A 24272-nucleotide genomic window follows, 5' to 3' on the forward strand; every position below is an offset into this window, starting at 1 on the left:
ACTCTCTTATTCCAGCATAAGCAGATGGAGCTGGGAGATAAGATGGACCTGGCATCGTACCTGCTGAAGCCCATCCAGCGCATGAGTAAATACGCTCTTCTGCTGAAAGACCTGATCAAAGAAGTGAGCGAGGTCCAGGAGCAGGAACTTACATACCTGCGAGCCGCAGCAGAGATGGTCAAGTTTCAGCTCCGCCATGGCAATGATCTACTCGCCATGGACGCTATCAGAGATTGTGATGTAAGTTTGTCTCCAGCTACAGCAACTCTCCTCCTGACTTAAAAAAAATCTTCTACTCTGCTCATGTTGTCTTTTTCAAACACTTTCAGGTGAACCTGAAAGAGCAAGGACAGTTGGTTCGTCAAGATGAGTTCACGATTTCATATGGCAGAAAGAAGTGCCAGAGACACGTGTTCCTGTTTGAGGACCTAGTGCTCTTTAGCAAACCCAAGCGCATCGAGGGTGGACTAGATGTTTACATATACAAGCATTCTTTTAAGGTGAGCACCTAAAGGACATGTGTTCACAGAAACAACAAGTGCGCTTGGTTGCATGCATGTTGAGTTGCATTATATTTATTTTTAAGAATTTAGCTTTAAGCTTTATTTTGGTCGCCTGCAAACCATAACAATGAGATGCCTTGTGCTTTTAAGATTAGTGTTTTGCTTTAAAATAGTTTGTTTACGTTTAATGTTTATAATAGTTATTTTCAGTTAATGTCAGTATATTTACAGTGGCGTATTTATAGTTTTTTTCTGTTGTAAATACTTGAGAAGGATTTGAGGGGAGTATTTAAATTTATTTAGGGCTACCTATAGCATATTTTACATAATTTCAGTTTGAAACGTCACATAAAATGCCACGAGTATAGCACACCAACGTATGATTTTTTTTCTCCTCAACACTATTTTGACATCCTGCAACTTGACATGGTGCAACTTATACAGTAGTCATATGTCCTCACAGTTTGGTGTATATGCGAATATAATAGCTCTGATTGTCTGTTTAGACGGCTGATGTGGGTATGACAGAGACGTCAGGTGAGAACAGTCTGAGGTTTGAAATTTGGTTTCGGAGGAGAACTTCAAAGAACCAGACCTACATTCTCCAGTCCAGCACTGCTGACATCAAACATGCCTGGACTTGCGACATCGCACGAATACTGTGGCAGCAGGCCACGCGAAACAAAGGTGAGAAAGAAAGAAAAGAAGCGCTTGAGCTTGAAGAAATTCATTGAATTTGCTTTGTTTTGCTGGAAGGAACAAATCAGAATGAAAGCATAATTGCAGATAATATGTCCTGTCACATAACATCTGAGCATATATGAAGACTTGTGTTTTTCAGCAGTTTGTCTGTGAAGACCTCAGGCAGATTTGAGTTTTAGAAGTATTGAGTTTCTGCAGTTTGATATTTTGAGTGTGAGGAAAAAAAAAGGCAAATCTGAGGCAGCTCTCAACCTGTATTTAGACATAATTAATCTTTTCATCTTGTAATTCTTGTTTCACATCTTAATTATAATCTTTCTGTGTTTATTCTGAAGTTTGGATTGTAATGATTTTTACCACACGATTATCATGTCAAAAATAATTTATGATAATGAGCGTCTCAACATTTTCTATGATCATTTTGAAATCAGTATTACTATTAGTCAGAGCCTTTTTTTTGACTATGAATCACACTCATATTAAAAATGTGCAGAGTTTGGGAGGAGGAACTTTGATCAAATAAAGTTAAACCGTTTAAACAGACCGGAGTGTTCAGCTTTCCATCTTTTTACAGAAGGCAAAAAAACCTTCACACTACTGAGCAAACTTTTTTTCGCATGCAGGTAGTGTCTTGCCTTCATCTGTCATCTCCGAAAATATGATTTTGTGCAGTAGTCACTACAAACCGGATTGTTTTCTTTGCTTGTTTTGTGACAGATGGAAATCACCCTTAAGGTGAAATCCCGCCACTTGCTATAATGGGATTCTTTGTCGCCTGTTTATATACAACTATATATATTTTGCTACATATCTTTCTGCAGAAATTCGAATGCAGGAGATGGTCTCAATGGGTGTGGGCAATAAACCCTTCCTGGACATTAAACCCAGTGATGCTGCAATCAACGACAGAGCCATCGACTACATTATGAAGGGCAGAGGTAAGTCTGTTTAACATGACAACCATATCATATTGATTTAACTTCATGTCCATTCATAACCAGAATACTATTTTTACTTTAAAATAATCAGAAAAATAAGCTTTATGGTCCCACTTTATATTAAGTGTCCTTAACTACTATGTACGTATATCAAAAAAATAAATACAATGTACTTACTGTGTTCATAATGTATTTGAGAACCCTTATGGTGCTTTTGAGTTAGGATAGAGGTTGGGTTATGGACAGGTTTGGTGGCATGGGTAGGTTTAGGGGGGGTTAAGGTGTAAGGGATGGTCAACAGTGTATTTACAAATGTAATTACAAAAGTTAATTACAGGTGTATTTACATACATGTATTTAATCAAGCATAAGTACACAGTAAATACATGTATTTACACAACAAATACATTGTAACAAATTATTAGTTCCTATGTAAGTACATATTAGTTAAGGCCACTTAATATAAAGTGGGACCAGCTTTATTAAAGGAGCACATTATTGAATTACTATCAAAATCAGAAAGATTAAGTTTTTTAGTTACTATAACTTTATTAGATAATAATTACTTTACCTGATTAGCTACTAACTAATAGCCTTTAACAGGTAAATTAATTATATATATACATATAGTTAACTTGCGGTTATATAATATATTGGTGATGTCATTGTGTACATGTTCAATAAAGTGTATTTGTGTGTTAAGTGTACAGTATGTGTGCTCTTTCTTCTGTTACAGGAGCTAGAACGAGAGCCTCCATTGCTGTTTCTCTGTTTGACCACTCAAACCCATTCAAAAGAGCTGCAGTAAACACCCCCGTCAGCGGGACCCCGGTGTCTGGCGGTCCTTCCTCATCCACCCTGCTGGGGCCCTTGAATCTGCACATGTACAGCAGCCAAAGTCTGTTGGCGGGGGAGAGACCTCTGATTGGCCCCTGCATCGAGGAGGACGAGCTGGAGCATGAGACCAGTAGTCAGCCCTCTATGAGTAAGTGTCCTAACATGTGGATTGGAACATGCATGTTCTCAGATGTGACACTGAAATTTGATTTGTGTTTGTAGCTACAGAGAGTTCGGGTTCGTCGTCTCACTGTCTGTCTGGCAGTGGCTCTAGCGGATCAGACAGCGGCTGTGTGTCCAGTCACCTTCCTGAGGCTTTGTCTGAGGAGCCCAGCTCACCTTGTGACTCCTCGTGTTATTCCTCCATCACCTCTCCCACGCAGGAGAAGCCCTGCTTTAACAGCCAGTATATCTCAGCGGTTAGTATTGCTCGTGTTTACTTGGTTTTACATGTGTTCAGGGCTGCACAATATTAGAAAATGCTGACATTGTGATATTCTGTTTTCCTGCAATATACAGTGCTCAGCATAATAGAGTACACCACATTTTGAAAATTAAGATTTTGATCGATTTCTCAGTGAATATGGGAAATGATTTTTGGTGCAGGTAAACAAAACAGATTTATTAAACAGTTATATATTTATTAAAATAATATTTTAGTCACCAAACTTATTTAGAAATTGAAAGATAAAACAATTAAATTCAAGCAAAATATTAATATACATACATATATATATATATATATATATATATATATATATATATATATATATATATATATATATATATATATATATATATATATATAAGGCCGAGTGCCTTAGTGCCCCCACCAGTGCCGATATACAGCCATATTGCACTGCTACGAGTGTGATATTGCGTTTATACAACAGTTTGACGGCATAATTGTGTATATAAAAACAAGATCAAAAATGGAGAGTCTCAAAAACCCTTTTGTATGAGGAACTACTTTCTTCTGGATTCAAATCATAAGCTGACAGTTAAACAGTTGAGCGTGCATCTTTTAAACTTTAGATCTGTAGTGTCTGCTTTTTGCTGGCTGTATGTGGGCGGAGTAATACACAAAGGGTAAAGAGGCTGTAGGAGTTCTGATATTGCAGAACATCGCAACGCTATCAGCCAATCAGATTTGAGAACCAGACAGAACTGTTGTATAAATATATATATATATAATTTTTTTTTCCTTTTTTTTCTTCTCTTGATTTTTCCCTCTTTTTTAAGTTTGTATTTAGTATTTTTCTATGACATAAATTTGGGTGTACTAGTTTTTGGACCGTTATTGTAAGTTATTTTGTTAGATTAGCTCCAGATTTGGCTTCAGTGCTGACTAATCTAATGTATATGCACAAATATAATATTGTATAGCATTGTATACTGCATTTATTAGCGGTCACTTTGATGGGTCAAGTGTAACATGTGTTAAAATATATAGTGACTTAATAGAGCAATGACCTGTAAATGATCAAATACAGTTGGAAGCAAAATTATTAGCTCTCCTGTGAAATATTTGTGTTTTTTTACAAATATTTTTCGATGAATGTTTAACAGAGCAAGAACAGCTTTACAGTATTTACTATAATATTTTTATATTCTGGAGAAAGTTAAAAGTTATTTCTTTTCAGTTAGCTGAGATAAAGCAGCCCCATTAAGAATTGTTTTTTTCTGTCGGCTGCCGAACAAAGCACTGTTATCTAATGACTTGCCTAGTTAATCAAATTAGCCCAGTTAAGCATTTATTCTAGTATCTGGTAAAATAGTTATGTGCTAGCATTACACAAAGAAAAAAATAGTTAGTTCATTTATTCATTAATTTTCTTTCAGCTTAACCTCTATTTCTAACTCATAAGCTAACTCAGCCTGCTACATTTAACTACTGCTTTGAGCCATATCGCAATATCGATCATAGTTCAAAATGTGATGCAGCCCGAGCACATTTTCATGGCTACATCAAACGACTCATCAGTGCTACTGATGCAAAGACATGTCATAACACCTATGCTTATGCTGGCACTAATGCACTCGCTCAGGAAGACACTGATCACCTGATGATCCAATCAGAGCCTCCCCTTTAACCCTTAATAACCCCATCGCTCATGTCCTTCTCATCACAGGGGGATGCTCAGGTGATCGGACCCTCTACTATAGTCTGAGCTGCTGCAGTAAGTTTGGCTTTCGCTCCATCACATGATCACAGCTCTGTGCATGTGCACTGATACACTCACTCAGCATATTGAAAATGTTGTATATAAATATATGCTTCATCCTTGAGCTTTAGCAAACATACCTGTTCGTAATGTGTGTTATTCTCTCCCGCTTCGCCCTACAGGTTTAAGAGCCATCTGCTTCAGATTGAGAAGACGTTGCCACACTGAAGAGGAGTTCAGAGCTAGTATTTATTATTTCTCCTGAGTGCCAGTAAATCTCACACAGAGCACTCCAGATAGCACTGTTTATCTTTCTCTTTTTAAGCCACTTTTAGCTTCAATAGCTTTTATATAAATTTACGAATGATCTATAAAACTGAACCAATATTCTTGTATTTATCTTCAAGTGTTAAGATACAGTAGTGTTTTGAGCTGTATTATTAACTGTAAATACTGTAGTAGTGTACAGTAGACTTCTGAACTGTTGCGATTAATCAGTTCACACACTTGTTTTGTGTTGTTTATTGCCCACTTTGCTGCAGACTTCAGCTGGTTTGATTTAGAACAAATGCCCAATGTTTTTAGGCATGTCTAGATTTCTGAGCATCAGTACACTAAAGAAGTTAAGCAGTGTTGTAGAGTTTCTGTTCTTTCTGATGTTTTCATAGTCTGTGGACCTGTGGTCAGTTCATTCAGTATGGTATTCATTCAGATTTTACAACTGACCTCAGGTCAGCTCTGCCCAGCACTGCTGCTCCTGGTTGCTGGGTATTGCTGCTGCCTGTTTGGAGATGGGAGAGCTTTTCATTTCAGTTCTGTTATTTACATTAATAAGTATAACAAAAAAACATGTAAATTGTAAATAGTTGCACCAGTGGTGCGTTGAGGACATAGCCTTTAGGAAGTAATGTTTATACATGTGTTAACCAGTCAACACAAGAATCACTTAAGTGCCATTCTTTGTTGCCAAACCAAATTGGAAGTGTACAAACAAAAGATGATAAAAACAGTTCCACTTCTAGTTGGAGTTACGAGTGTCTACTCCAGTGTTTTATTTTTCAATCTTAACAAATTCACACAGAAGTAATAAAAACCGATTGCTTTGTACCTGTAACCGATGTGTGCTTCTGTTATTGTCTTTAATCTTTTATGATTGGCATGAATTGGAGATCTCACAAACCCTGTGGGCTAGCATTCAATTTCTGCACAACAACTGAGCTAACAAACAGACTCATTGTTCATAATGACGCTACTTGGCTTTAGGGATGAGCAGTATGTGGTTTACATGCGCATTGATATAAGTGTAAACACAAGCAGTGTGGGAAATGCTCAATTAAAATTACCAAACCGTTTTAGCCTGAGGACATCGGCATCAATGGGGTTTTCACAAAACACTTTGAGAATGGTTTGCCAGCAAACAGTTTTTGTGTTTAATAGACGTCTAATAGACATCTGAACGTAGACAGCTTGGCTAAATCAAGGCTAAATTTGGGTTATAAGTGAAAATCTAATAGGCATCTAAAGAATAGTCCAAGACTAGACTAGTCATCAAATAGACAGACTTCATATGTGTAGTCATTCATTTCTGCTTATTTGATGACGAGTCTAGTTTTGGCCTATTCTTAGATGTTTATTAGATTAACACTGACAGCCTAAATTTAGCCTTGTTTTATCTATTAGACATTTAAAAACAAAAAATGCTTGCTGGATATGCTTTCTATTGTTACATTTGAGTTAAGGATTCTGCAGTAAATACTGAAACTACACTCAGTGGCTACGTTATTATGTACACCTTGCTAGTGCTGTATTGTAAGAACTTTTATCTTTAAAAAAACAGCCTATTTTTCTTTATACTTCTTGAATTCGCCAAATGACCCTTAACAATAACTAAATGAACTACAGAATGTTACACTTTCAAACACATGCACAAGTTGCATGTATTCCGTCAGTGCTGCACAAGCTTGGTTTGTAGCACCAACTGCTGGACACTTGTAGTTTTAGTCAGGGTTCACATAAGCCTTAACATATCACAGAGATTTTTGCCCCTTAGATAACACAGATTCCACTTTGTTTGTTAAGGCATCAGCTTGCTTTCTGTCAGCTTGTTATAGACTCAAATAAAGGTACAGGAGCTGTCACTGGGGCACTACCTTTTTTTTTGAAAGGTATGCATTTGTAACCAGAGTTCATATTTATACCTCAAAGGTGTATATAAGTGCTAAAATACTAAAATGTACCTTTGGATAGGGCTAGGCGATATATCGTGTTTTAGAGATATATCAATATTTCTTTCCAATGTGAGACATTTCTGTACAGTATATCACATATGACATCTTGAATCCAGGTTCAATCTGATTACACACCCCTATTTTAGTAACTCACTGGCAGACTGGCCTACCGACTTTGAAAAGCACCTATTGACCCATCCACAACACTTCCCTAAACCCAACCGCAGTGTTTTGAAAAGCAATCCAGGAAAAGAATAGCCCCCTAATTTTTGCCATGTTCAGATTTTACCACATTTTCACCCTGTTATTTACTTGTTTATTAAGTTTTTTGGCTTTTGTTTTACCTGCTTTCTGGAACTGTTCTTTAACTGACTCGATCTCCGTTGTGGTGGTCGACTCCGCTTTGCATTACAAGTCAACCGACAGACACGTCGAGCTACCAGACAAACTGGTAACAGCGGAAAAGCTGTCCACATGCAGGTATACGGTCAGCTGGTATGTGCCAAAAGGAATGGCGTCATACTGCCCTGTAGCGTTTGTTTTAAAGATGAAACCTCTGGCTACATAATTCGCAATCTCCACAAATGTATATAGGGCTACGTTTTTTAAGAATGATCCTATGTTGGACATCTTATAATGAAACCCCTTGTTAACTCAGTTTCTTGTGGAGTATATAAACAAACAACAGCAACTTTCATTCTCAATTTGGCTAACTTTTGTATGTTTATATTCCATTTTACATGCCTTTTTACGTCTTATTTTTTAGGCATAGAGTAAATTAGTTATCATCATAGAGTAAATAGAGTTCAGTTTATCTTGTTGCTCTATTTTTAACTGTAGGCTATTTCTGTTGTTTTTTTGTTTTTTTTTGGTTGTATGCACAAAACGTATTTTGCCACTTGGTATTCAGAATGTGAGATTGCAAAGATTTATTATTTCATTTCAATCAACTGCACCTCCTTATTTTTGTATTTTGAATTTTTTTTGTGCTGAATCACTGTTGTTCATTTTCCTTTAATTTCTGTTAAGAATATAACAGCTTTTAAGTGTCATTTATAAGGGATTCACAATGCATAAATAATCCTCACTTAATAAACCCTGCATACATAATCCTCACTCAAACAGTAGGAATAAAGTATAGACAGTAACTTCAATGTATTAAAAAGGTTTGCTTACAATGTCATTTTTACATCCAAGCTAATTGGTTATGATGTACTTGTCTGAGGTGCATTTCCCTGCTTCTCCACATGCTCCATGTCAATCTGCCAAATGGAGAGATAGCAAGTCAGTTAATCTCAATGCTTTTCTTTGGAGACTAACTCCATTGGACAATCTGTCCCAGCACAGAGAATAAAGTCTTTATTCTCAGATGATCACTCTTAATTAATACACTTACATATAACGAAAAACTATAATTAAACGCATTTACAAGGGCACTGGCCATTTTATTAGGGCACATGCTTTCACCATCAGTCTTTAATTCAATTACAGCCAAATCTGATGATTATGATGAAGTGGGAAAAACTCAGTATGTAAAATGAAAACCGATTGAGTATTTAGGTTGTCATGCAATCACTCAATATACATCCAGATACGCAGTGGTGTAAAGTAACTAATCACAAATACTCAAATTACTGTCATTGAGTATTTTTCTTAGGAATTGTAATTTTCTAAGTAGTTTTAAAAATGTGTACTTTTACTTTCCTTTGAGTACATTTTAGTGCTGTATCAGTACTTTTACTCCACTACTTTCCTTCAGCCTGCAGTCACTACTTTTCCCCCCTGTCTATCAGGATTAGAAAAATCAGTCCTGCAATTCCTGTCCAATCAAATCGCACATACTGTAAATAGTCAATGTCGAATGTCCAACCTAAAACCAACCAAATATCAACATCTAATGATAGCTTGATGTTGTTTGGACATTACCACTATGACGTCTATCAGATGTTGTATTTTGGTTAATAGATGTTGTATTTTGGAATAAATCAGTATTTGACATCAGTTTGATGTTGGTTTAAGATGTTGGCTCGACTTTGGATTTTGGTCACTTTCTAATAACCTAAAATCGACCAAATATCATCGTCATTATTGGACATCAAAATGATGTTGTCTTTAGGCTGGCTAGACATTGAATTTTGGTCACCTGAGATCAAAACCTAAATCAAACCTAATATTAATGCTTGGTAATAACTAGATGCACTACAGAATGTTACGTTTACACACACACGCAACAATTACATTTAAACGCATCAGCTTTTTACAGCTCACTACTCACTACTCTTGAATACTTTTGAAACGGCTACTTTTTACTCATACTTTGAGTAATATTTACAACCGATACTTATACTCTACTTACAATTTTTTTTTAGGTAAGTAATGGATCTTTTATTTAATTATGATTTTTCAGTACTCTTTCCACCACTGCAGAAAATTTTCAGATTAGTTTCTGCTAGCTCAGAGTTTATAAGTCTGAGGTTAAAGCACAGTGAAAGTGGTCTGAGGATTTTAAGACTGTTCATCACAAAGTTACTTTTGCTCCACGTAACCTAACCTGATCCAGGCAAGTTTATGTTCGGGTTCTCCAACCAAAATTTGACCATTTGCCTGATTACAAAATGGCACACCTCTGTTTTTCTAAGTTTTTCTTGCTTCAAATTATGTGACCACTGCATAGTAAAAATAAAACATTAAAAATGACTACTTATGAGTGTTTATTTTACAGAAGAGTCTCTGTGTATACACACTGTATAAATCTATTTACATATAAACAAAAAACAGGTTCTCTGGATCTCAGATGCAGGATAATGGACCTGTTCCACTAATTTCCCAACAGGCGCCAGGTGTAACAGACTTTAAAAAGTTATACAGTAAGTGCTCTTGAAGAAAACAAAACTGTGACAAACCTTTTAGTCTAAGTGATTTATGCAAGCGGTAATATGAGAGCTTCTGTCATGTTGACACTGTGCTGAGTGTTTGTCCTGGACTCTCTAGACTTTTAGACTTTTGCATCAGTTCCCTTCACTTTGCCAAAGTCTGTGTCTTTGTATTGTAAATGGTCCATAACACTGTATTGAATGTGCCAGTAAATGCAGGTTTGCTGATGTCCACCATCATCTCTTTCATCCATCAGTCCTGCAGCTTTTGTTCAGTCTGACAGTCTTGTCCTCCTTTGCTTCCACCAGTAAAGTCGTCCTCCCCGATGGACCTGTAAAGACTCCTGATCTTCCACAATGCATTCATCATGAGGGCCGTTTCTGCACTCCAGCAGTCTCTAATGCACTGACAGACTGCTGCATTTCAGGCTCATTGACATTACATTTTCACCAAAACAACAATAGAGCCACTGAAGTTTGCATTGAACTTATTTAAGTTATCAAACAGAAACAAATCGTGCACAATAAACAGACCACAATAAAACAGCAAAATAAACCGATTGTAGAAGAGTTTCCTCTCACCAATAACTGACTCAAACATACTATATAAGTCAGAAATAAAACATGGCATTTATCATCATCATCGTCAGTAGCCTACTCGCTTTCTATTTAAGCAACAAAAGTCTTTAATAAAGATATTTTTCTATAAGCTGTTAAGTCTTTTTCTCAATTTACTTACAACATTTAGAAAGAAAACGAAAGAAGGGAAACAAACAAACAAATTATGAAGGTAAAGTCTGTTATCCCAGCAGGTATCGGATGTCAACATCACACTGATGTTAGACATCTATTTTACTGTAGTGAATAATTGGGTTCATGTCTCCAACATTGGTCAGACATTGAATTTTTGATTGCAAAATAAAATCAGATTGATGTCAGAACCCAAACGCTCTTTGCAGCTCTCACATTGTTGTCCTTACTGAAGATAAGCAGGGCTGCAGATGGTTAGTACCTGGATGGAAGACTAGACCACACGGGAAAACTAGGTTGCTGCTGGAAGAGGTGTTAGAGTGGCCACAAGGGGTGCTGACCCCATGGTGTGATTTGATGTGAGTTCTAATGCTGCAGTAAAGTGAAGAAGATGCTATTCTGTCAGCCGTCTTTTAGATGAGACTTTAATCTGAGGTCCTGACTTTCTTTGCCTGGTCATTAAAAATCCCAGGATGTCCTTGTTTAAGAGTTAGGGTTTAATGGTATCCTGGCCTCTGTTTATACTAATGTCATATTTGGCTTCATCACTTTGTCTCCTCTCCAGCAATAAGCTGGGGTGTGGTCTGGTGCAGAATGGCTGCCTTCACATCGTCCAGGTGGATGTTGCACACTGGTGGTGGATGAGGAGATTCTCCCAAAAAATGTGTAAAGCGCTTTGAGTACCTAGAAACGCACTATATACATGTAAGGAATTATCTTTAGAATTATTAACAGACTGACTAATGTTGAACCTCAAAATTAGTCAGTGGTTGCATTTTGGTTGAAAATGGAAATCTGTTTGACAACAAGCCCCAGCATCAGACTGTGTACAATTTCTTGCTGCCTTACATTTTTAGCTGATTCAAATAAGCTTTTCGAGTCATCTCAACTTACATCAATCAAACTGACTAAACAGATTACAAATACATTAAAATATACATATGATTAAATACTAAAAACTGAATTCAACCTCCAGACTAAACTTCAATGCTCTTCGGCCCGAAACAGAACCACACAGCAGGCAAATTATTTATCATTAAAACAATTAAAAGAAAAACACATTCTTTCTATATTCAGCCTCTGTGATCATGACCTAGAAATAGAATAGGGCAGACATACACAGTCCTTGACTCCTAAAGAACAGAGATTATGTAAACAGTGTGACACAAACCCAATAGAGGATGAAACACACTTCCTTCTGTTCTGCCCCAAATACACCACGACTAGAGAAATATTTTCCCCCAATTTGAAACATTGACTAATTCATTTTTTAATTTAAATGACTCAGAAAAACTTTACCATGTACTTGAAGAGGATGAATTGACATCTAGACTAGCTGTGAAACATACAATTAGTATAATATGTTTACACCCTACACACCATAAGAAATGGTTAATGTAAATTCATATATCTTATTTAAATCATTTAAACTTTTTATTATTATTATTATATTTATCAAATGTTTTCTGTTTTTTGTCATTATTTCTTATCTACTGCATCATTATTATTTTATTTATTTATTTATTCATTTATTTTTGATGGTTTTAATATATTACATATTTGAAGTGCTTTGGCAATACTGTACCGAACGCCATGCCTATAAAGCAACTTAAACTTGAACTTGAAAGATTAGGTTAACCTGCGAATAACAAAATATAGTTAAAACCTGATTAAAATAAGTTAAAACAGTATAAAATTATTTGTTGTGTTAACTCTCTCTCTCTCTCTCTCTCTCTCTCTCTCTCCCTCTCTCTCTCTCTCTCTCCTCCTGCAATGTATGAAGTCAATAACAGCAGCTGTAGTTGTCCAACAATAAAACCCTCTGACAGAAAAATTCTGAATCATGAAGACCTTCTTCATGTGTAGAAAATTACTGTAATGAACTAAAACAAACCATAACTTATCTAGTAGCTAATCTCCTGCAGCTGACATAACTCACTCTGTTGTTTTAAACTCTAAATCAACAATGAAATTTGCATGGAAATTATGCTTGATTTGATAAAACCCCATCGGTCAACTGCGCCAGCTAGAAGTATGACTATATTAGGGAAATTTTAAGATTTTGATAAGTCATATGGGGGGCTACACAGAGCGGGAACTGACAGATCTAGGCGCGTAGGCAGCTTTAAACCCCTGTTGTTCCTTGTGCGTCCAGTAGAGGGAGGCACATTATGTGTGAGCTTTCAAAACAAAATCAAATATAACTTATATGCATTGCAGAGATTTTTGACATTTATACTAACTAAAATGTTAATGGCAGGTTTATCAGAGTTTCAATTCCACCATATATCTTTTTCCTACTATTAGATTCACACGAAACAACAGGGACACACATCTGCCTGCTCCAGCAGTCTGGGTATGTATGAAATGAGACCAGCAGGTAGCGCTACTGTCGCATTCACATGGATAAAGTCATCTTTATTTAAAAAAAACTGTAACACTTCTGGCTCAGAGGACTTTGTCGTTTTCTTATTTTCGTTTTCATTTTAAACCTAGATTTTTTTTGTACATGCACTTAAATATAAATATTAAGTGCAAGTTTAATTTCTAAAATAGACAAAATTGTGACACACAGAATAAATAAATATGTAACCAGTAGAACTTTGATCAAATATTCCACATTCATCTGAAACAAATTGAGCTTGTTTAGAAATGTATCATGACATTAAATCTTCAGTCCGGTACTGGCATACAGCATGTGGGCCAAATATGACCCGTTCTTGGTGGAGGTGGCACCGTCTTAAAGACTTGGGCCAGTTATCAAATGTAGTATTTGGACTAAATGTAAAATAAAACTGTGGGTCACGTAAGTTTGGCTTATCATGACCCACTTTTAAATGACATTTAAATCATTTTTGTGTAAAGAAAAAAAATCTACCAATCAGGTCACTTTGAGAAAAAACACGCCCATAGCATGCCTAAAGCAAAATGCTTCACAGGTTTATCAAATTCCTTGCAGTCGTGGCACACTAACATTTCTGGCCCAGTTCAGGCCTAGTTATGGGTTGTTAACTTGGCTGAGACTTGGCCCAGATGTGGTCCATGTTTGGCCCTTGTGTGGAAGTCAGACTTGGTCCAATCGTGTACCGTAATTCACGGCAGCATATGGGCCTGGCAAAAGCTGATTGTGTGAGCCAGAGAAATTTTGCTATGTGGGACTGAAGCGGCTCAGCTACTTATTGACTTATCCATGTGTCTTTGTAACCATACAACGTGTCAATCATTTTAGATGAACGCACTGATCAGTGTATTTATTCACAGTGAATCCAAAATTGCAAACTGTCTGATTAGGTGCTTCTTCATGGGTATGAAAAGGTATGTTTTATATAAGATGAATATGAGCAGTGACGTGAAGTGACACAACTGATGCTTGTAGGTCACGCGACAGAATGACAACATGAATTTGGGAATGATATTTTCAACATGTCGCATGATGACCTACCAGCATCAGTTTTGTAACTTCACTTCCATTTACAAATATTCTCAAAAGGCCTCATATAGAAAAGTGAGGTGTCCAGTTGTGCACTGAAGTGAAAATTGTCAAGTATACCCATGAAATTGAAACCTGTCTTCTGTATTTTACTCATCCAAATGCATAAACACATTATGAGTGAGAAGTGAAAACATACACATCCTACACACACCCAGAGAAGTGGCCATTGCTTGCAGTGCAATTAGAATTTGCTCAAAGGCAACACAATGGATACTGAAGGTGGCACTTGCTGCACTCCCCCAAATTCAACTGCTGGGTACTTGGAATTGAACCTGCAATCTATGGATTACCAATCTGACTTTCCAATCATTTGGCCACAAATGCAGAATCTCAATTGAAGTATTAGCAGTTGAACACAGACGTACACAGCTTGCATACTGTTTTTGACTTACACCGTAAAAATGCTGGGTTTTACATAATCGATTTGTGTTAAGACAACATGAAGGAATTAAGTTAACTTATTAGTTTCTGAAATTTAAGTGGATTGAACATAAAACAATTAAGTTGTTCCAAAAATTGAAAAGTTGTGTTGTTTTAGCTCATTTTAAATAAGTCATTTCAACAAACATCATTTTTGAGTGCACTATATTGCAGAGAAGTTTGTGATTTTGGGGTTTTAGTTTTGTCCGAGTTCACCGTATCATGCCCACGTTCTTAAACAGTCAAGTTTCTATTGGAGATGTTCATGAATGTCCTTTTATTTTAACTGCATATTGTTACTTTTGTCATCTTTCATGTTTCATGTAATGTAGACTTGACAGTGCTCAAGTCTACTTGCCCAAACTGGATCCGTCAACTTTACCCACATAAGTGACAAGAGTTCATTCCTAATACTTTGTCCTGACCCCGCCAATACCCTAAAACACAATCCTAACCATAACTTACCCCTAGAACATGGAGGAAAGGATTGGTGAATAAGAACTGTAGACAACCTTTTTTTTAACCCTGTAACAATTTTCATCAAATCTGATTGGTTGATTGGAATGTTGGGAATCCCCCCACCTTTACTTAGGACACTGCCCCCCGCTCTTCACTTATGGGGCTCAGTTCTAATATTTGTTCATAGGGCCCAGAATTGATGGCAACACCCCTGATCCTAGTGTATCCTTACTACATCCTCTGTAAAGGCCTTGTATTTTTGACAGAAACTCTGGAGGGTGGTGCTCGTGTGTGATGGTGACTCATTTCTGACAAAGTCATGACAATTCCCAGGTTCCCTGCATTTGTCCTTTTGGTTTTGTTTTACAGTAAATTCTTACTTATCTCAATCTGTATCCTGCTTGTTCATACAGATCGGTTTTCAGTAGGTAAAGCACAACATAATTACGAAAGAAATGACTTCTGTAAAGCGTGGGCATGCCACTTGTCTCCTCCTCTTTCTGTCATATTGTCAAAAACGGGTTGCTTTGCAAGCTAAAACATACGGAACTCAAATGCAGTTTCAGTCAGAACTGTGATTCTCTGAAACTGGACAACATGAACAGTTCCTCTCTATCTGGTGAGACTGACGCAGAGCAGGATGGTTGGTCGACTGCAGGGAGCACTGCTGCCTGTGTGATCCTGGCTGTGTGTTTTCTAGTGGGCACCCCGGGGAACCTGCTGGTGGTGTGGACCATCCTGAAGCATGTAAAACAGCGTTCACACACGGTGCTGCTCATCCTTCATCTGTCCATTGCAGACCTTCTGGTGCTGATCACCCTGCCGCTGTGGATCTACTCGCTGGCCCGGTCCTGGGTGTTCGGAAAGGCTGCCTGTAAAGCCATGGTCTACATCATCTATTCCTGCATGTATAGCAGCGTCTTCATCATCACCATCATGAGTGTGGAGCGATTCCTGGCTATCAGGTACCCATTCAAGATGCTGTCCTGGAAAAATGAGACGGCCATGTTCAGACTACTGCTAGTGACCTGGATCCTGTCATTACTTTTGGGGATTCCAGTCATCCTGACCCAGTCTTTAGATGATGAGGATGATGGCACAGGACACTGCCTGCACCGGGTCTACAACTCCTTGTCTTTTGAAGTCTTTTGTATGTGTTTGGAGACTCTTCTTGGCTTTGTCATTCCATTTTTTACACTTGCGATCTGTTACTGCCAAGTTGCCGCACAGCTCCGAAAGGTGCGCTTCAGGGCCAAGAAGAAATCCGTTTTCCTCATTGGTGGAGTGGTCGTGGCCTTCATTTTGTGTTGGCTACCTCATCATGTCCTTAATGTAATAAGTCTGGTGGATATTCTAAGAGGAGAATCAGAAGAAGCATCTGCTATATCAGATAGCGCTATCTTCATTTTTGGATCTCTTGCTTTTATAAGTAGCTCAGTCAACCCTGTGTTGTACGCTTTTGCTTCCAGAACCTTCCATGGAAGTCTGAAGAAGGCAGGGATAGTGAAGCTGTTTCAAGACTTGGGAACACAAACACTTCAAATGAAAGAAGACGCCTTGCAGGGTGGTGGACCGCAGGATGGAAATAACCTGGAAAGTCCTGTTGATGAACAGTAGTTAGAAGTTTGGATATATTTGAAATTGTCAAATTTTTCAGATTACATATATTTGATTTTCTTTTTAGGTAAATAATTGTTTGTTCGAAATGGTCAAAATGGCTTGCATCTTAAATGGCTAAAGCTAGTCAGATGCCATTATATCATGATTTAGTTTTTTGTAATCGACAATGTTGAAGTGTTTTATTTTACACCTTTGTGAATGTTCTTTAACTGCCATAATATATGTTATAATTAATGTTGTTCAAATGACAGGATGTTTTGTTTTTTCATAGTTAAAGGATTTTAGATGTCAAATATTATTTCAAATCTTTGTGATCAGTTTTGTTCATTTACATGATTTTATGAAAGTTGTTTAAATGCCATATTAAATCTGTATATTCAAAGATGTTTAAATGCCAAAATATTTAGCAAAATACCGCAGTACTTGATTTGAGGCAGCAATGGTAACCAATTGCCTACCCTAAAGTAAGAAGCTTACTGGTTTGAATCCCAGCTGGACCAAGAGCTCTTTCTGTGTGCAGTTTGCATGTTCTAATGCTCATATGAGTTTCCTCTATATAGCTCTAAATGGTTGCACTCTCAGTCCTGGGTTGTGGCTGGAAGGGTAACCGCCGGTAAAAATTTTTTACCAGAGAGCAGGTGCACTGTAAAAAATGCTGAGTTCCACACAACTCATTCATTCAAAAAAATTTTTTTTGGAGTGTATGCTCGCATCAACCTGTCTATTGACCCTAAATGCGACAGGTGTCATTCTGGTTCAGCTACTCTTATCCATATGTTTTAGTCTTGTCTTCCCTGCTTTCTTTTTAGAGGCAAATGTTCCTCTCATGGTATTACCACTGTTGATATTCCACCTTGTCCAATTATTGGTTAATTTGGGGTTCTCCCACCTGGCCATACTTTACCCTCTCATTTTGTAGACTTATAGCCTTCTTAACCCTTCTGGCTAGGCTATTAATTCTTCTAAATTGGAGAAGCCATTACCCTCCTTCCCACACTTGCTGGATAAGAAATATTCTTTATTTTATAAATGTAAAGAAAATTAGGTACTCTCTTCACAGACCTAGCACTATTTTGATGAAACTGTGGGAAACCCTTCGCAAACATGTTCAGACTCTTCAGCTTGACCCTGCTCTTTCTGATTAAGTCCCCACCCCCTACTCCCAGCTTGGTACTGGATCCTAGTTCTGATCAGCACATTGTAAACCTGTATTTTCTGTATGTAAGATTGCACTAGTGTTCATTCATTCGTTTTTTTTTGGCTTAGTCCGTTTTATAATCTGGGGTCGCCACAGTGGAATGAACTGCCAGCATGTTTTTTATGCAGAGGATGCTCTTTCAGCTGCAACCCATCACTGGGAAACATCAACACACACTCTTTCATACACTACGGACAATTTAGCCTACCCAATTCACCTGTACTGCATGTCTTTGGACTGTGGGGAAAACCGGAGCACCCGGAGGAAACCCACGCAAACACAGGGAGAACATGCAAACTCCACACAGAAACGCCAACTGACCCAGCTGAGATTCGAACTAGCATCCTTCTTGCTGTGAGGCAACAGCACTACCTACTGCGCCACTGCATCGCCCTGCACTAGTTTTTAATTTTTGTTTTTATTTAATTTATTTTTATTTGCATTTTGTTTTTTTGTTTTGTTTTTTTTTTGGTCAAAATGCTTTTTAGTGGAGTAGAGAATAATTAGAAAGTTCATTGCACTGTGGTGACCACTGATAAAGCAGAGAATACGCCAAATGAAAGTAAGTGAGTTATTAATTTTTTTTTTTTTTGGTGATTAAAATTGTTTAAATGATATAGGAAAGTTTAAAACTTATAGGAAAGACTTCCAACAGGAAAAAATACAACATGTAAGTCCTACTTTTAAAAACATCTTTATGTTCAGTGTAGTAAAAAAAATAAGATAAACTGGCTCATCTGAATGAAACCTTTTCTGAAGAAATTTTCTGATGACTTCATTCATTTTCTTTTCAGGTCAGTCCCTTTATTAAAATGGGGTCGCCACAGCGGAATGAACCGCCAATTTATCCCGCATGTGTTTTACTCAGCACAAGCCCTTCCAGTTGCATCCCATCACTGGGAAACATTAATACACACAAACCCATACACACAAACCCACGCGAACGCAGGGAGCGACCAGCGACCTTCTTGCTGTAGGGCTATTTGTGCTACCCACTGTGCCACTGCGTCACCCAATTTGAAGACTTATATATAATATAATAACTTATAACTTGTATAATTACTTCCACTCACTATACTGTCAATGAGAATCCTGTCAATTTCAAAAGCATGGTTCACTCAAAAGAGAAAAATGTGTCTTGTTCATCTGCTGAATGCAAAATAAAATACTCTGAAGAATATTGTTGACCAGGGTGTCATGATGGCACAGTGGCTAGCACAATGGCCTTACAGCACAGCAAGAAGGTTGCTGGTTCAAGCCCTGCCTGGGTCAGTTGACATTTCTGTGTGGAGTTTGCATGTTCACCCTGTGTTCATGTGGGTTTCCTCCGGGTGCTCCGTTTCCCCCACAGACCAATAGACATGCGCTATAGATGAATTAAACTAAACTGGCTGTCGTGTGTGTGTGTGTGTGTGTGTGTGTGTGTGTGTGTGTGTGTGTGTGTGTGTGTGTGTGTGTGTGTGTGTGTGTGTGTGTGTGTGTGTGTGTGTGTGTGTGTGTGTGTGTGTGTGTGTGTGTGTGTGTGTGTGTGAATACAAGAGAGTATAGGTGTTTCCCAGTGCTTGATAAGTAGGCAGTTCATTCCGCTTTGATAACCCCTGACTATTAAAAAGACCAGCTGAAAAGAAAATGAATGAATGAATAAATGAATATTGTCAACCAAACAGTTGATGGTAATTATTGAGTAATTAGTACTTTTTTAACTGGTAAAGTCAGGGTTTACCATCAAAATGGCAACTACTAATATCAAGCAGCTTCTCGTTGAATAAAACAATGCAATGACAATCACAAGACACATGTCCTAATGGAATTAGTTGAGACCTGACCACATTCTCATTTTTCACACAATCTTTACATCTGTATCCATGGCTGATGCACCACCCAAACACCCTTTCACGCTATATGTCCTTCTCTTCTAGCCAACAGTCACTTCAGATGTTTTTCTTTTCTGTGTTTGACAGCCCTGTTTCCCCTCACAAAAGGGAAGTGAGTTTTGCTGATGCAGCCTGTTTTTTAGCTCAGTGGTTGGATGTGTAGCACACTAGAAGTGCACCAGAGAAGGAAACATGAACGCTACGGCGAATCTTCAGGGAGACGAGGAGACCGAGCTGGGCTTGGTGGGGGCCTGTGTGATCCTGGCCGTGTGTTTTATGGTGGGCACACCAGGAAACCTGCTAGTGGTCTGGACCATCCTGAAGCATGTAAAACAGCGTTCACACACGGTGCTGCTCATCCTCCATCTGGCCGCCGCTGACCTTATGGTGCTGATCACCCTGCCGCTGTGGATCTACTCGCTGGCCCGGTCCTGGGTGTTCGGAAAGGCTGCCTGTAAAGCCATGGTCTACATCATCTATTCCTGCATGTACAGCAGCGTCTTCATCATTACCGTCATGAGTGTGGAGCGATTCCTGGCCGTCAGGTACCCATTCATCTCCATCACCTGGAGAAGAAAACAAGTACTAAACAAGGTGCTTCTGATAATATGGATTGTTTCATTTCTGCTGAGCATTCCCATCATTTTAACTCACAATCTGGGGGATGTTAATGGACACGATCAATGCATTTTCAGGGAATACGAGTCTGACACCCAGGAGGCTGTTTTGCTTATTTTAGAAACTCTTATAGGTTTCATCGTCCCCTTTTTAACTTTGCTGGTCTGTTATGGCTGCCTCTTCAGTCGCATAGTGCAGATGAACTTCAAGTCCAAGCGTAAATCCACAGTTTTGATCTGCAGCGTGGTGGTGATGTTTGCTCTGTGCTGGATCCCTCATCACATAGGCAACATTCTTTCTCTCATTTCACTGGCAATCAAGCAATCAAACTCAGACCTGGCGCAAAGTTTGGAAGACATTTGCGCCACAATGGGCATTATAGCAGGAGCCCTGGTATTTGTTAGCAGCTCTGTCAATCCAGTGCTCTATGTGCTCGCAGCACGAACCTTCCGCAGCTCACTTCGAGAAACGGGGATACAGAAGCTGTTCCAGCATCTGTCCAGTGCTGTGTCAGGAGAAGGGAATAAGGAGTTATCATTTGTGTCCAAAAGACAAAGTTCACACACCACCACCAACTCACAGTGTCTCACAGACTCAAAAAGTCAAGACGTGGCAGTGGAATCATGCGTCAGTACTGCAGACTGACCCTATCAGGTGTTTCACACCCAGGACTGAACAATATTAGGCATTTAACTATTGTTTCTCAAGCAGGAGTGCATGAAGCTTTTAAATGTAGGAATTGTATTCAAATGCACACGTTTAAATCAAGTAAAACATTTGCTTGTGTCTTTATTTTTGTGTTCTGAGTATATTGTAATACTCGCTGAGATGTTTTAATTGACCACATATTCTATTACACAATTACTTTGACTTTGATTTTAAACCTTCATTGCCTTTATATCAGACACTTCTGTCTGATATGGGTTAGATTCCCATGGTGTCTTATGCAAGCAGATTGTCCACAGCCGCAGCTGCGGTGCACAATGATTTCAACATCTTCTTTTTCCTCACATTGCACCGTGTTTTTGTGACTCTTGTAATGGTGTGAAAGAGGAAGTGGGCATTAAAAGGAACAGAGATTTGTCTGGAAGAAGATTCTCTCTGTTACACTGAGACATTAGCTTTTTCTTCTTATATCTTGTGTAGGTTTAAATCAGAAGAAACTCACTAGGTTTTTTTCTTCTTCTACGAAATCTTTAGTTTGTTCCTTTCAGAGACTGAATTGACTGAACTGATAAAAGGCAAAAGTATTGCCTATATATGTGAGCATTAGGATGACATGCACATGCCTTGACCTGTGGTTTTACTTCTCTCTCTTTAAAGATCATTTTCATGACTGAATGAATCAGCTGAGCATTGCTCAAGATGAAACCAGAGAATGAAAGATGCTTAACCGTTTGAGTCTCACAAGAAATATTCACCTGAGTTTGCCACTCAATGAAAAGCAAGACGAGTGCAGACTAACAGTCTCTTTGGCTTTTTTTCTGAACATGGAATTAAAATCCACAGCTGCTCTTACATAGCAGTGATGCCAAAAGTAGGGCCCAAAGTTCCCCCATTGTTACCTTTGACTTGGCCCACTATCCCATCTGAGAAGAGCGTGAGCATGATGGAGAGGGTTGGGAAGAATGCCTTTCGTCCCTTCTGATTTGACAAAAGCTTTTTTGTTTGTTTTGTTGCTGAGATACAAAAAACAGACTGACATTAAATGTTTTAATGAAATATTGTAAATGAATGAGTCTTTAAAATGTAAATACTGTCACTCAACAGACTGAGCACATCAAGGCAAAAACTACTCCATTTTCTTATAAATGAGATTGTTTTTGTTGTAATAAGTTAATTATAAGATGTAAACATATATACTGTAATAGTTAATATAAAGCAATGTTTTCTAGTTATTTTTAAATATTATTAAATACATTAGGAAATTACCCATGACAACTATATTTACCTTCAGTCCACTAGCCTCAATCAAGTTTGGTTTTTGGCCCTTCATAAGAAAACGTTTGGGCACCCCTGCTATACCCACATAGCAAAATTTCTCTGGGCCAGCTCTGGATAGTGAATTACGGTACATGAATGGACCAAGTCTGGCTTCCAGACAAGGGCCAAACATGGACCATGTCTGGGCCAAGTTTAGCCAAGTTAATAACCCATGACTGGGCCTGAACTGGGCCATTACCTGAAAGCCAAATTCCAGTAACAACACAGGATAGAATAATAATTCAAACAATTAAATCTTGATTGTTTCCTGGATAGAAATTAAGGCATTAGAAGATGCAAATAAGAAGATGGAAATTATTGTGTGTATTAAAATATTTCTTTACTCTTCTTAAAAATAATTAAAAGAATTTTTAATGTGGGTTAAGATAGGCCAAACTTATGCGGCACATATACAGTACAATTTTTAATATTTAGGACAAATATTACATTTGACATCTGGCCCATGTCTTGTGTGCTGCCTTAGACGGTGCCACCTCTGCCAAACCTGGGCCATGTGTGGTCCACATGCGATATACCAGTGCCAAATGAATGCCTGCTGGGCCAGCTTTATGCCAAATCTGGGTCAGAATTCTTTGCTACCTGGGTATAGTATACCAACTGCATGCATGAGCGAATGATGTAAGGCTCCTAAAACATGTATTACAACTATTTACTGTATACTATTGCATCAAGCAGTCAATTTATGTAGTTTTTTCGTTTGCTGTCACACTAAATTTCCTGTAGTGTGTGATTTCTGTCTGAATTGTGTCCTTCCTGGAGCTGAGAAAGAAAGAAAGAAAGAAAGAAAGAAAGAAAGAAAGAAAGAAAGAAAGAAAGAAAGAAAGAAAGAAAGAAAGAAAATTAGGCTATTATATTAAGCAAATTCAAACTTTGACAATCTCATTAGTTATGAAAAACATTTTGCCCAGGTTTATGATGTTCCTCGAATTTTAATCATTTATAGATACTTTAATATATTGAGGCAGGTTGTCGTTCAAACATGTAAAGAGTAAATCCTGCCTAACGTCTTACTAAGTAGGCTAAGTGAAGTGTCATTGGTGGCTTGAAATGCCACTCAAGCGGCTGCTCAGCGCTCCTAACTGGATAAACAACTGGATATCCAGAATAAACTAATAATTGCCGATAATGTATTACCTGCTCTCTTTATAAAGTAAAAATGATATTAGATAATATATAGTTTTTTTTAAAGAAAGATTATGAAAACCCACACATCTAAAATAAAAAAAAACGTATATTAAAACTTTTATTCAGGCAGTTGACATGAGGTGTCCGTAGGAGTCCATGCTTTTAAACACACTTCAAATCTAAAGTTAAAAATGTAACACAATATGTATTTAAACAGCTGAAAGCACGTTTAGAAACGTATATATTTAGCAGAAGGTAAGGTGAACAGCGCGGATACACATAGATGCTTGGCAGCAGAGAAAGTGAATCTGATCTTCCCTCCTACTTCCTAGCGCGTTGCGGACCAATCAGAACGCATATCATAGACAGAGTAGCTGTACGACCCGCCCTCACCTTTACAAACCGTCCAATCAGCGGGCTCCCCCGGGAGATTGACACCAAACAGGGAGGCCGAGCCAAAGCCAG

The 24272-nt window shown here is 38.0% G+C and overlaps 3 protein-coding genes across 27 annotated transcripts in view; all 3 read left to right on the forward strand.

Moving 5' to 3' along the window:
- The window catches only part of plekhg4 (pleckstrin homology domain containing, family G (with RhoGef domain) member 4), a 119357-nt gene extending 113098 nt beyond the window's left edge, over positions 1–6259 (forward strand). For 16 of the 24 annotated variants that reach the window (XM_073908649.1, XM_073908658.1, XM_073908643.1 and 13 more), the window contains 8 exons: positions 16–240; positions 330–500; positions 1010–1190; positions 2027–2143; positions 2880–3128; positions 3203–3399; positions 5113–5160; positions 5328–6259. In XM_073908649.1, the coding sequence (XP_073764750.1) occupies positions 16–240; positions 330–500; positions 1010–1190; positions 2027–2143; positions 2880–3128; positions 3203–3399; positions 5113–5151 (1179 nt within the window). In that variant the 3' untranslated portion in view covers positions 5152–5160; positions 5328–6259. The remainder of the gene's footprint in view (positions 1–15; positions 241–329; positions 501–1009; positions 1191–2026; positions 2144–2879; positions 3129–3202; positions 3400–5112; positions 5161–5327) is intronic. The other 8 variants (XM_073908655.1, XM_073908653.1, XM_073908665.1 and 5 more) reach the window with 1 other exon arrangement.
- Positions 6260–15915: 9656 nt separating this feature from the next.
- Positions 15916–19975, forward strand: si:dkey-148a17.5. 2 transcript variants are annotated; one of them, XM_073906071.1, is made up of 2 exons: positions 15916–18223; positions 19760–19975. In XM_073906071.1, the coding sequence occupies exon 1, from the start codon at positions 15966–15968 to the stop codon at positions 16983–16985; it is 1020 nt and encodes a 339-aa protein (XP_073762172.1). In that variant the 5' UTR covers positions 15916–15965; the 3' UTR covers positions 16986–18223; positions 19760–19975.
- Positions 19976–20244: 269 nt separating this feature from the next.
- Positions 20245–21467, forward strand: si:dkey-148a17.6. The gene is given in 1 exon segment (NM_001328706.1): positions 20245–21467. A coding segment is annotated over 1 exon segment (1071 nt). The 5' UTR covers positions 20245–20252; the 3' UTR covers positions 21324–21467.
- The last annotated feature ends 2805 nt before the right edge of the window (positions 21468–24272 follow it).

The sequence above is a fragment of the Danio rerio genome, chromosome 7, assembly GCF_049306965.1.
Source record: "Danio rerio strain Tuebingen ecotype United States chromosome 7, GRCz12tu, whole genome shotgun sequence".
Classification (NCBI taxonomy): Eukaryota; Metazoa; Chordata; class Actinopteri; order Cypriniformes; family Danionidae; genus Danio; species Danio rerio.

Coding starts and splice junctions, on each gene's coding strand:
- si:dkey-148a17.5 (XM_073906071.1), top strand. CDS start 15,966: ATGAACAGTTCCTCTCTATCTGGTGAGACTGACGCAGAGCAGGATGGT.